Source organism: Mchenga conophoros, linkage group LG1 (genome assembly GCF_057382185.1).
Source record: "Mchenga conophoros isolate Kocher_MC1m ecotype Shallow Benthic linkage group LG1, M_conophoros_male_GT1.1, whole genome shotgun sequence".
Classification (NCBI taxonomy): domain Eukaryota; kingdom Metazoa; phylum Chordata; class Actinopteri; order Cichliformes; family Cichlidae; genus Mchenga; species Mchenga conophoros.
In genome coordinates, this window is record NC_140526.1 from 4,087,545 (window position 1) to 4,100,998 (window position 13,454).

At 42.2% G+C, this 13,454-nt stretch overlaps 1 protein-coding gene across 1 annotated transcript in view; it reads left to right on the forward strand.

Moving 5' to 3' along the window:
• znf507 (zinc finger protein 507) overlaps positions 1 to 9,479 on the forward strand; it is a 28,411-nt gene extending 18,932 nt beyond the window's left edge. The window contains exons 6-7 of the mRNA XM_085287844.1: positions 3,073 to 3,207; positions 4,197 to 9,479. Coding sequence (XP_085143970.1) covers positions 3,073 to 3,207; positions 4,197 to 4,656 — 595 coding nt within the window. The 3' untranslated portion in view covers positions 4,657 to 9,479. The remainder of the gene's footprint in view (positions 1 to 3,072; positions 3,208 to 4,196) is intronic.
• The last annotated feature ends 3,975 nt before the right edge of the window (positions 9,480 to 13,454 follow it).

Here is a 13,454-nt window from a genome sequence, read left to right on the forward strand (position 1 = left end):
TTTAAGACCTACCATAGAACCAAGTCCGCCAGAGCTTATATTATTTTTTTACATGTTGTAGTGCCATTTGTGGGAGCATTTCAAGTTGCTATACATCTGTTATAGCCCATATTTTAATAATATGTATGCATTAAGTCCATAGTAACTACATTAATTGCAAAAAAGTGCAATAAACTACAAAAAAAATTGAAAATCGTTTTTGTTTTTTAACATATATTTCTACTTGGAGAAATTTAAGAGGTTTATCCCTCAAAACTTTAAATACAAAAAAGTTGCAAAAAATAGTTTACAACAACAGGAAATTAATTTTGAGTGTCTTCATAGTTTTATTTTGGAGATACAGCAATTTTTATATACTGCAGGAAAAACAAAAACAATCCTATGATGCAAATTTGCAAAGAAAACAGCAGGTGCATCAAAATAAACTATTTCCAGCAGTGCAATTCGAGTTCTAAGCATCCCAGAAACTATTCAGAAAAGTCAAACATGACCAGTATAGGCTTTTAAGGCCTACAAGTTAAAAAAAACTACATTTTCCGTGAAAATGACATCACTTCCGGTTTCGGGCAGGAAATGGCGGACATGTGATAGTTAGCGGTGACTTCTGTTTCAATGTGCGAAGTGTTACGAACAGCTGATCGGATCGGGAAAGCGTGTTTCTGGAATATTATGTTTTTGTTCCTGCAAGCGCTTTTTATGCAATTTATGTGGAAGGAAACCGTGACCGAGGACAAGCTGATGACATAAGATGTAAGTTTCATATGCAAAACAAATTATTGCGCTAGCTTACACGGTTCAGGTTCTACAGGGATTTAAAAATAGTTACACAAAACGGAGCGTGCTGCTCTGACCGGCTTTAAAGGGTTAACAATAACAATGTATTGAATAATGACTTTAAAAAATAATATAAAATAGTGTGCAACACCACTGAAGTTTTTTTTACCTCTCTTTTCAACCAACGGCAGTCACTCTCCTCTCCAAATAACTTCTGCTTAGCTTTCCGAGCTTCCCTCGGGTCCTCTTAATCAGCGGTCTCAACCTTTTTTGCGCCACGGACGGTTTATGCCCGACAATATTTTCACGGACCGGCCTTTAAGGTGTCGAGGAGCCCAAACACAAAGCCCTCGATCACCTTTTGTCTCCAGCTGTGAGGCAGAAACAGTTAACGGGTTTCTGTCGAGGATCTCAGGGTTTCAGGGATTATCACACTGGAGCAAATCTCTTGTGATGCTGCACAGATTTAAATGCTGGCTCACTGTCGAGAGCAGAGGGCCAATCACGGGGAGCCACGCCCAACGTGGAGGGAGGATGGAGAGAGATCTGCCACAGATGTAACCAAGCATTGACAAATAAAATGTCCCAGGTTTGTACAAGCAGCAAAAGTGATGTATTATTAGATTTTGCGGTAACAGGAGCCTGTTTACATCATGAATGGAACTGGGCACACACAACCTGTTGTAGTCCACCTGTGTGCACCTTCCTCCACACAGGTGGACTACCTCTTCGTTCCCTGCAGCTTTTTCTGTCCTGTTTGCAAAAACTGCTCCATCTCTGCATTTCTACACGGCACCTCCTCATCACCTCTGTTTCCTTCACCTACATGTTGAGTGAAGTCTGCTCCAGTCACCACTCCCCCCTCGGGGGACACGCTTATTCTAGGGTTGCACCTTCAAAAACAAACCAAAACCACTGGCTTCCTCTCCTCATCCCCAACCGAGCACAGCAGATGGCTGCCCCTCCCTGAGCCTGGTGCTGCCGGAGGTTTCTTCCTTCCCACTGTCACCGAGCGCTTGTTCATGCGGCGGGTCGCCTCTTTCGGGTTTTCTCTGTATTACTGTAGAGTCTCTACCTTAAGTATAAAGCACTTTGAGGCGACTGGTGTGATTTGGTCGCTATACAAATAAAAGAAAGTCTGACTCTTTGAAAACAAAGTATAAAGAAACCACGAGTGACTCAAGACTTGAAACTAAAGTCTGTGATTTTTACGGCACCACAGAAAAAGCAAGTACTGTCACATTTACAGAATTGTGAGGTTGACTTGGTATGACGGTACCTTTGCTGGTGACCTGTGCGTGTGTGTGTGTGTGTCACATTACTCCATTTCCATTTAAAATTCCTTTTCACCTGTAGAAGGTGGATCTGGTTCCAGTCGTTGGCTCCGTGCTGTCAGTTTTCTCAGCAGCAGAAAGGAAGCAAAGCAAACAAATGAACACGGCAGAGTTTGATTGACTTTGCCTGTCAGAGGCAGCTGTTTGACGGCTGTTGGTTCAGTCTTTGTGGGATGCTGACGGGCTGGATTAATTGGCTATAGATTTTCCCCGATCCTTTTGTGGAGATTGTTATTTTATTTAGTTTTAAATTTCTCATTACTCTTTGAGGCCTCGAGGCGTCAAGCGTGATGCGAAGCAACACAAAAGCACAACGCTGTGAAATGGAGCAGAAGAGAGCATTTTTAAATGCACCATCAAAACCATCTGTCAGCTCCAAAAAGATCGTGGGGTTTTTTTTCTTGGTGGTGTCAAAAAGCATCTGCTGCTTCCGGAATAAACTGGCCCTCATCGCGTCTTCGAGACGACGATGGAGCCGAAGCATACGTTTTCTAAAGTGAGTCAGTAACTGGGAGAAAGAAACGGGCCATTATCACACACTAGTCTAATGCAATGTGATTTCATTTTAACGACATCGTGGCTTGTTTTATAAATAACATGTTCTGAGCGTGTTCAGTCAGCTGTTCGGGGGGGAGGGCGCATGATGTCTTTATCCTTAATGATATTTGCAAGTGAAAGCGTTTGAATAGATCTAAAACTCCATAATTCTTTTTAATTTTGACAAATGAGTCCAGCAGCGTGCTGCAAATCCGATTTCCTCTCTCCCCTCTTTGTCTCTCAAGCTCGGTGTCCCCCGTGGAGTGTTCAGTCAGGATGATTCCTCTTGATAGAAAGTAGGAGAAGGATTAGTAAAACCTCAGTACACACATTAAATCATCTTCAGCTTGAGCCCCTCTCACTCCTTTCTCATATTGCCTCCATTATTTATTTATTTACTTATTTTTTTCCTCCTCCTCTCTTTCAGGTGCTCTCTGTGCGGCTATGTGTGCAGTCACCCGCCATCGCTCAAATCCCACATGTGGAAGCACGCCGGAGACCAGAACTACAACTACGAGCAGGTTAACAAAGCCATTAACGAGGCAATCTCCCAGAGCAGCCGGTAAGCACACAAACTGCAGTTCCTTCAGCCTTCTTTCAAGTTTTATCTCAGTGTTTGTAAATGTCAACAGTAAATCAACTGGCAGTGATCTTCATGTCCTGGGATTATACAGGTTATAATGGTTTTAGTAATAATAATGATATATCTCGCTTATATTTCTGTTTTTGTTAAGAATATATGACTTTCTGCTACTTGCCTTCATCATTTGTAATTTCATGTTATAAGGATGTAGTGTGCAGGGTTTCGTGCAAAACATGCTGAATATGCAGCTCTGGCAATGCATGCACATGCAAGCACATGCAAGCACTGCACTGGGGAAACGTTTCCTGAACTTTTATGCAGTCCTCACTGCTTCCATAGGAATTAAGAGGGTGGGTGTTGCTGCCGATCAGATACCTGATGAATAAAAATGAGATGATCTGGAGAATTCAGGTGTGTTAACACAATGCCACAGTCTTGCTAGGATTGGACGTCCCACGTCAGACTCTGCAGGCCTCAGTTAGCGTGTTAAAGGTTAAAGTTCATGACAGTATAATAATAAAAGCACTGAGCAAGTTTGTTTGGAAATGTTGCTGGATTGTTTACAGTATTATGAGCCATTTTAATGTAATTATTTTTAATTTGTAAATATTGTATACCTCTGAGTCCCATTTAAAATTTGCTTTGCATCCACGAAGGTGCTCAGTGACTGATGATGATTGGTGGAAAATTGGCAAAAAGCCTTTTAACTTGGAAACTATGAGTCTCACAAGTGTGCTGTGTATTGTGCTGTTTAAGTACCATATAAAGATTTAGCATATCATGTCACATTTGACCTCTGACCTCTACACATGTTCTAAAACCACAAAATGAAACAACTGTGTTAGTCTGCACTTTGCACTTATTTTTACTTTTGGGGGGAGGAAACGAAAGCCTGTAAAGTTCCAGTCCCGTACAAACGCTGAGGGTGACATTTTTCTTCTCATGATTTTACCCTCTGCTTCTTTCAGAGCTCCTCAGAAGTTATCTGCGGTGGTAGAGTCTGCGGCAGAGCGCCCGGCAGTGTCCCCGCACTCAAAGGACAAAGCAAAGAGCACAGCGGATCCACCGCTAACACCCACATCAGCAACTAAAGCTGCTCTGTCAGCTGACAGCCCAGTGGGCTTCTCCACACCTCCCACAGATCCTTCAAAGTGGTCCCCCGAGTCCGTAAGCCCCCAGGGGAAGGACCCTGCACAGCTTCAGTCTCAGTCCCAGAGCCATCCACGCACGGGCCAGCTCCCCCCGCCAGGCCCCGGCATGGAGTACTGTGTGCTCCTGTTCTGCTGCTGCATCTGCGGCTTCGAGTCCACCAGCAAAGAGCGACTGATGGAGCACATGAAGGAGCACGAGGGAGACATCATCAGCATCATCCTGAACAAAGAACAGCAGCAGTCAGAAGCACAAGCAAGCCTCCAAACAGCAGAGTGACACATGCACGTTCCCCCCTCCCCATCCTGACTTTGACGCCCACCCTGTGCTTTCACAAGCTTTTCATGAGGTTTCTGTCCGTCAGCGAGGCGGCGGCGGAGGAAACAATCTACTGCATCACAGTAGTCCAGTCATTTCAGTGGCGGTACTCTGATTGGTTCGGTTGTTGCATCAAGAGGTTACGTTCGTAAGGCTGCGATGACTCGTGTCCACACATTTCAGAACAAACGATGAAATGTTTTATTGACGATGTTCTTTCGAAAGGAATGTTGAAAAAACGATTGACAGGGCTGTAAGCCGTTAATATTTGTGTCAAATAATTACACACTAAATGACGCAAAATGTGTCTGTAGGGAAGCGATTTTGCTTTCAAGGGAGGAGCCCGAGCTCTCGACTCAAGTCCGTTTTTTTTCACTCTACAGGGACGTGTTCATACCTCACAAAACCACGCGATCCCTCAACCACAAAAGATTTCCATATTTTCAAGTCTAATCCATATATTTTTGATTCTAAGGCAGCTCTTTTATTGCTAGTGTATTTAATGTATTTAATCTGACAGAGTTGAAGCTCTAGCCAAGTAGTGGAGGTGCAGACTCACCGATGCCTACAAAGGCATTTACCACAGCTTAAAAAAACCTTTCAATATTTATCTGTTTATTTTATGCATGTTAAGTTCCGTTATGCCAATTTAAACGACTATGTTTGTTATATTTTCGTTCTGCTTTTTGTGGCTCTTATTGTAGTTTTACTGTTTGTTAAGTAGCTTCTTTAGCAGAGACCCTGATAGTTCTCAAAGGTGGAGCGTAAGTTGACTGGAGCAAAGCAGGAAGTGGCCTTTGGATCGTCACCAGTGTTCAGTTGGTGTAAAAGCATGTCGACAAAAGGAATAACAAAAAGGGAAGCTGGGATTGGCGGGGCTCGTGTTGTAATACAACGATGGTTCAAAGCCGGTTTATGTCATATTGAATGCGACACAATTATCACTCGATTGTGATTATGGTGCTAGGTTCACTTTAAGACTTGTCAATGAAGGTATTTTTATAGCTCATGCTGTTTATGATGTATATAATAACATTTTTATAAGGACATTTCCACTTTTTGTCAGTGTTTTTAAAAATATAAACTTTCTAGTATCGGCTTGAAGCGGCCGCTGTCCCAGCTTGAACATGCCTGAAATGAGAAGACGTGGATGTGAAAATAAAGTTTTTAAGTCTACGTGTTTTGGGGTGTTTAGTCCCATGTCCTCTCACCGGCAGGAGGGCAGACATTGCAGACCTCAGCCCAGCTCTTTCAAACGATGAATGGCAGCAATAGTATTCACTGACATCTTTTGAGCATAAAAAATTGAAACCTGGTATTTTAAGTGTTGCTCAGAGTGTGCAAGAAACATCTGGAGGAGATGATATTTACCTGGGTGTCACTCACAGTTCAAGTAAGGCGCAATCATCCCATGCCATCCTAGTAGTCACTCCACTCAGCAAATTTGGCTCCTTGTTCCTCCTCTTTCTAAAAATAATTCACTTGGAAGAAGATCCACGGCACAGATGCAAGTGGTCAGAAAGAAACTCGCACAAGGAGTTCACTTTGGTGGGCCTTGGAGTTCAGTCGAGGGGACAGATCCTGAGTGGTGAGTGAGGTTGGAGTAATAAAGGATATGAGCAGCATGCAGATTGGTGTTTTCTAGTCTGTTTGTCTGTGACTGCAGTGATTTTGATTCATTTATTTGACACCCAGCATTTCACAGCTTATTTGTCTTGCGTTGCTCACTTCAGAGCTTTGAGGGATAACATCCCCATTCCTGCTGGAGTCGTCCAAAAACACATCAAGATTACAGGAAAATAAAAGTTAACGGAAAATTATGAGTGATTAAGAAGATGATGCTTACTAACCGGGAGCTCGGTGACAAGATCTGTTAATTCATCAGTATGTCTCCTTGTTTCTTGCATGCACACAGACTGAGGAAATTAAGATAAAATGGCATATCCATAACTCACTTCCTCTCACCCCCCCACCTCACCTTACTGAACAGCTTGAAATTCTGTCGGCATGCGTGTGCAGCGCAGAGGATGAAAGAAAATTAAATCTCTATCTCAAAGACCTGTTGCCTCACCTGGAATTCTCATTATCATAGGAGATAATTATTGTCTGACTTTTAATTTACATTTTTACGTGGCAGGATTAAAAATGATGGGCAATTCAAAAAGGAAAAGTGGGGTTTTACTCCTGTCTCGTGTCTTTAAAGGACCGGACCAACCGCATGCTCTCTGCAGCCTGTTTTTAGTTAAGTAAAAGGCTCATTCCAGGTGCTTTTCTTACATTTTCCATGCACCTCTAACAGTTTACTCTGCAGGAAATTAGGTAGGACTTGGGTCCATTGATTCTTCCATCCACTACTTATCTGGGTCTGGGGCGGTAGGGCAGCAATGTAAGAAGAGAGGCCCGGATCACGTGGCTCCTCAATCCATCTCAAAGGGATGGGATGGATTGAGGACACTCTTTGGAGGAAGCAGCGTGTATGCATGAACTTATTCATTTGGTTATTACTCACAGCTTTGCCTTTAGGTGAGAGGCGACTTCTTAGCCTTTATGCTTGGCTCTATCTTCGCTATAGCGGTATGGCATCATGGTGCATCACTCAATCTCCTGCTCAAGTCTGCCCCCATGTGTGAGCAAGACTTCAAGATAATTGAACCCTATTGCTGCCCAGCCTCACACTTTTTCCAGCTTGGCTCCAAGGCCCTATCCTTCTCTGCACTTTGTATGAAATCCCATTGGGAGCCGTAAAAAGCAAAGACTTGAGTCTTACGTCACTAAATCGGAAACTTCAAAATCTTTGGCGGCGTCAAGTGGTGTCCATAAAAGTTATGAACAGAATCCAGAACAGAGTCCAACTCCTAACATCCTTTATCCCAAAGATGTAAGAATTTGAAAACGGCCCATGTAAAAATATTCTGTCAAGCTGATTTGTGTCATCACGCCTGCATTACTTCACCTTCCATTACTTTCTCATGACGCCTTACTTTTTACTATTTCTTCCCATTAGTGTCAAATCTGAAAAACTCTCCCTGTGACATTTTCTCAGATGGTTTTGGTGTCCTGCAGCGCAGCGCATGTCCATATTGTGGACAGAAAACAATATTACTGTAGAAGCTGTTAGTGCGTCCTATTGGTCGGACAGATTGATCAGGAAGTGAAAACAGACGTGAAAAGCAGCGGCGTGAACATCAGGCCTGACTTGGTTTAACTGCTCAGCTTTTTCAGTGTAACTGATGATCGTCGATACTTTGGGTTCAGAATTTGTCTGATCACCTTCACATCCCATAAAAAACAATATCAATGCAACCATGTGCCAACTGTTACTAGCTTCCCTATTCTATCAGCAGCACAAATATGCTAGCTGCTACTGCTAACGCATACCACTATGAAAGAAAGTGCAATTTTTAAAAATGCAACAAAAGCTAATTTTGTTTCTCAGCCAATATTAATCAAGGAACATGCAGATAGTGCACTGCGCTATTTGACCTGGCAGATCAGCTGACCTCAGTAGCAGCCAAGTTTAAGTTTCTTTAGCCTGCCCAAAACCTCTCCAACTGCAAGCAGCTTTGCAACCCACCTCACTTTCATTTCCTCCTTTTCACGCTGTGTCTGGCTTAATCAGCCTCTTGCCTGTTGTCACTGACGTCTGCTCTGTTCTGTGGTGGGGTCCGCCTAATAAACCACTAAATATAAATTAGTCCAGATGGAAAACCTCATCTTCTTTTGATGATAGCGGTCTTGATTTCAATCACTGGCCTGTTAGCAAGTTTTCTTTTTATCTGTCGTCAGAGTGAACAACAGCATAACTAGACACACCATAGACACTAGACAGCTCTGTGGTGTCAGCTAGAGCTGCAAAGTTGCACATGATGACATTTTTGAAGTTTTTTTTGTTTTACTCCAACTTTATTAATTGCGTCTGAAAGCTGCAAAGCTAACAGCTGAGAAATGTATCTGAGGTCACTCCCTGTGGGTGGTAATGCATGTAGGTCATGTGGGACTTTGTCAGGCAGTCGTCGATCCCATTTGGTGTCACAAATTGCGAAAGTGTGTCAGCACAGGCAGCAGACACTGCAAGTTTAAGCGAGTGGTTATCCCTGACAGAGAACATCTCGCCCTGACTACAGTTACATTTCCACCACAGAAGCATTCGTCTGCGTGTGCCACGTTCATATTTCCAAAGCAGAGACTCTTCTTTGTTTTATTTTTCTGTGCCTCTTGGTTTAAGGCGTCCCAACATCCTGACCTCGCTCCCAAAACGTTGAATATTAAACTTTTCTTGTAATTAATCCATCTGTGATTTGGGTTCATAATAAGTGAGTTAATGACACTAAAGTGGAGCCAAATGTGTCTGTGCTCTATATGATCAGGGTAACACCACCATATTATTTTGTTCTTTTTTTTAGGTCCTTTCATCTGCAGTATGTGCACTCTTGGTTACTAAGAGTGCACATACTGCAGATTCTGACTTTTTTTTTAAGGTAAAATAAAAAAAATTTATGATGTTTAAAAAATTTCAAGACTGATTGTCATATCTCTTCTCACTTACTAACAGTCTGTGTAAGGGAAGTGATTGTTCTAATCTAAACGCTGCAAAACGACCAGCATACAGTTTAACCCAAGGAGGAGGAGATATCAGATGCCTGCTGTGACTGGTGGATGTTTTTGCTCATATTCAACTTTGTAATTTCAAAAGTATTAACATGCCGTTTCTTTATTTTATAGGACGTCATCTGCAGTATTGCATCAACTTGAATTTGTATTTTTGGTAATAAAAACAGCAGAAATAAAATTTAAAAAAAAGATTTTTGTTGTGTCTGTGAAAAGGACCCTTACTTGCACATCCAAGTAGTCAAGAGTCCATCGCTTCATGATCCGTTTGAAGTTTGGAGTTTGAACCTCACCTGTTCCATCCTACATGTTGTAATGTGGAGGCAACTTTGTTTCATATATTTTAAAGCCATGTAAAGTTAAAGTTCTTTTTTTGGGGGCTTTCAAATGTTCGGACTTTAAACCTTTCACCACCAGGTGGCATCATGTTACCAGTGGGTGGCCACAGGGGTGTTTTTAGGTGTTTACTGCTCTTTTTTTGTTTTTTGATTTCTTTTCCTTCTATCGTTGGTTCCTCGAGGCTTTTCCTTTTCCCTGCCTACCTGTGTAAATAGGAAAATGTTCTTATTGTTAAAATAGGTTAACTTGACTCACTACACCATCTTGTGGTACATATCAGTATTGCAGAAAGACACAGCCTAGTCCTGTGGCTTAATTTTGACTTGTGTGATGTTCCCGTGCAGCCAATGACAAAGCCGATTCAAATGGCCAATTCTGCGAGCATTTAAACCTGTGCTGGTGTGTTTCTGTTGCTCTGCTGCAAAAATCTAGTTGCCTGTAGAGCAGGGGTGTCGAACTCCAGTCCTCGAGGGCCTGCAAGTTTTAGATCTCAACCTGGATCAGCACTCCTGAAACAAATGATGAGCTCATTACCAGGCCTCTGGAGAACTTCAAGACATGTTGAGGAGGTCATTTAGCCATTTAGATCAGCTGTGATGGATCAAGGACACATCTAAAACCTGCAGGACACCGGCCCTCGAGGCCTGGAGTTTGACATCTGTGCTGTAGAGTTTCAAGTAGAGCCGCTCTCTTCCACTAAGAAAAAATAGCAGCAGAAGAATAATTAACAGTAAACATACCTACAGCGCAGATTTAGCACAGAAGCATAAATCCGCCTTCATTCACCAGTTTTATCTTATCGGCACAGCACATGAATGTGTTGAACACTGAGCCATAATAGTTGCTTCTTCACATTCTACTGACAGCTTGAGGGAATTTTAAATGGTTTAAAATATGGTTATCATTCCAGTGTTATCCTGCTGGAAGCGGCCATCAGAAATGGGTACACTTTGGTCATAAAGGGATGGACATGGTCAGCAACAGCACTCTGGTGGGGTTTGGGGTTTAAAAATGCTGATTAGGTACTAAGGGTCTCAGCGATTGCCATAAAATTCCCACTGATATAAGGCAGGATGACAACGATTTCCTAAAACTACTATTGTACAGTTTTGGTGACCCTGTGTGAATTGTAGTCTCCATGCCATGCTCAAAATCACTTAAACCACCTTTCTTCTCCATCTTGATGCTCCATCTGAACTTGAGCAGGTCGTCTAGACTACACCTCAGTGTCTAAATGTATGTTGCTGCCATGTAATTGGCTGTTTAGACACTTGCATTAACGTGCAGCCAAACTGGTGTACCTAATAAAGTGTGAATAACACGTTAAAGATGTGCACAACATTCACACAGGGTCGTGTTTTTAAACTTTCTCCTACGGTGTGTGTGTGTGCGTCTTTTTCATGAACATTTCTTCGCACAGCATTATAGATGAGCATCGTTTTTGTTTTGCATTTTGCTTAAAAAATGTATTAAAGTAACCCAGAGGACACCTCATTACAATGTTATGCAAGTCTGTTCAAAAGGTTACCATTTAATTAAATCTGTTGGACACATGGGAGAAAAATTCAAAAGCAGCTGAAGCAGAGCTTTTGCAAGCGTTCTCGAAAACAACTTTAGAAGTCAGCTGAGGTACGCAGCTGGTTGCATACCTCGGTGTGACCGAGCCGTATTCCAGCCATAAACAAAATCACTCTTGCTCGCTTTTATGTATACTGTACAAGATGCACTGCGAAATACAGTACCTCAAGGTTCAACAGTGCAGTGATGAGCTTTGCTAGTGTCTCTCATCACTTTGCAGAATTGCAGACATCGACCTCTTCTACTTTAAAGGGAAAAAAGTCTATTTCTGTAATCCCTTTGGCTTTAACATGGAAGTCTGACCATACAAACATGGGGAAAAAACCCTTCCAGTCTATTCATTTCTTTACTGGATCAGGTTTTCTACATAAACCTTTTAAGTGCCCAGCATGAAAGTGGAGATCAAGGCAAAGAAAAAAAAGAAATTGAAATGAGGCAAAGAAAGAAACAAGGGTGAAGATGGAGCAAGTAGTCGGAGATACTGTGGAATCAGTTGAAAAGACTCTTGCACCGCTCTGCTTTTCAGCTTGTTTAATGGATCATTCTCAGATTTCCTTGCTCTATGAACCTTGTTTTGTGTTCCAGTGAGTAAAAAGGAAGAGGATTTTCAATCCCAAGCTGGCTAAAGAGAGTCAGATTGGCCACAGTGGGAGAGAGACGAGGGTTATCTTTAATGGGCCATCTTCCTGCAGTCGCACTCCCTAGCTTTGGATGACAGGACTTTGAGAAATGAAAGGAGCAGAGAGGGAGGAAAGGGCAAATTTGGACTCGTGTATGTGTACCCACGGAAGGAAATGATCCAGGAGCTAAAGGGCCAGAGTCAGAGAGCGTGGTCATTAAACAATCTGTTTTCTTCTCCAATAATCCTCCTTACCCATAAGAATCCGGCCAATTTATTTTCCTAAATCTCTTTGATAATCTTCAGGTCTTTCAAGTTAGCCCATGCACAAACACGCTCTCCTTTCCATCTGAATGCCCTCAGCACTCTCCCACTAGACCTGCCCGCTGTCTTCAGGGAGCGCCTGGCAGTGCTGTCTGTGAATGTTTTGGTTTCTTTGTGTCGAGCCTCCAGTTCTTATGGCTGTGTAGGAGATAAAAAGCGACATTTAAAGGATAACTCACACATCACACATCACAATGTAAACAGTTAAAGTCCGGACCTTGGCACCAGTGATGTCACCCATCAGTTTTGAACTTTGCATTTTAAAGTCTCAATGTGGAGGCTGTTTTTATGGAGCTAAAAGTGGCCATATTTGGATGACAGAATGGAGCGCTCGAGCTTTTTTACTGAGCTGTACTCATAACCTGTACTTATGCACAGACACATGCACCTACTAATTAATGTGGCCTAACAAACAGATAAAATCCTCAAGTTTCACTCACCGAAACTGAAGCACACACTTTTTAGACAGCCTGTTCTGCACAGCGGGGCAAACAGTTCAATTTAACTCACTCATATTAGAAGTGTTTCCTTTCTGTAGTGAGTTTCAAGTGAAGATACGTGGAGGTAACTGAACTTCATGGCATTTCCATGTTGGCCTTATTATGTAATAGTGAGGCTCCAGCTACAACCCGCCAACTTTAATGAAACCTGCACACAGTGATGTGTCCTCACTCAATTTTGCTCAATGTCAAGGTCATATTTGTTGTTTTACTGGTACTTTTTAGTCAGATTTGAGTGAAATTGGATACATTTGCCCGAGGTATGACTGTTTGCAAGCTTGTTGCAAGCAACACCAATACTTACTGTATATGTTTCTTTCTGTACTTCACACATGACCATAGTAACATATTAGCTTATTAATAACCTGTGAACTGTGACGGATCATGAGCTGGATGAGCTACCACATCAATAACCTTCTGGTTTGACCACTTTGACCACTTGAACCATAGAAAACTGAAAAGAAGGACATAGTCATGGAAACACACGGGCTGCTGAACTCTTGAAAAGTTAGTTTTAAGTCCTTTAGCTAATTCCACTCACTTCCAGTGGACAGAGGTGAGGGCAGAAATGTCAATGACGGACACATTTGAAAGAAAACGTATGTGCCTGATAGCAGCAGATAGACACGGCATCATCTGAACCGACCTTTTAAAGCAGAAGGTTTCAGTTTAGAAAACGTCTCAGTCACACAGTTGTGTATGACTTAAGTCACTATGATCGTTCTTTAAAAAAAACCACAAACAGCATCAGATTCAACCTTCTGCCCTTAAATGTTAATCTCAAATCCATT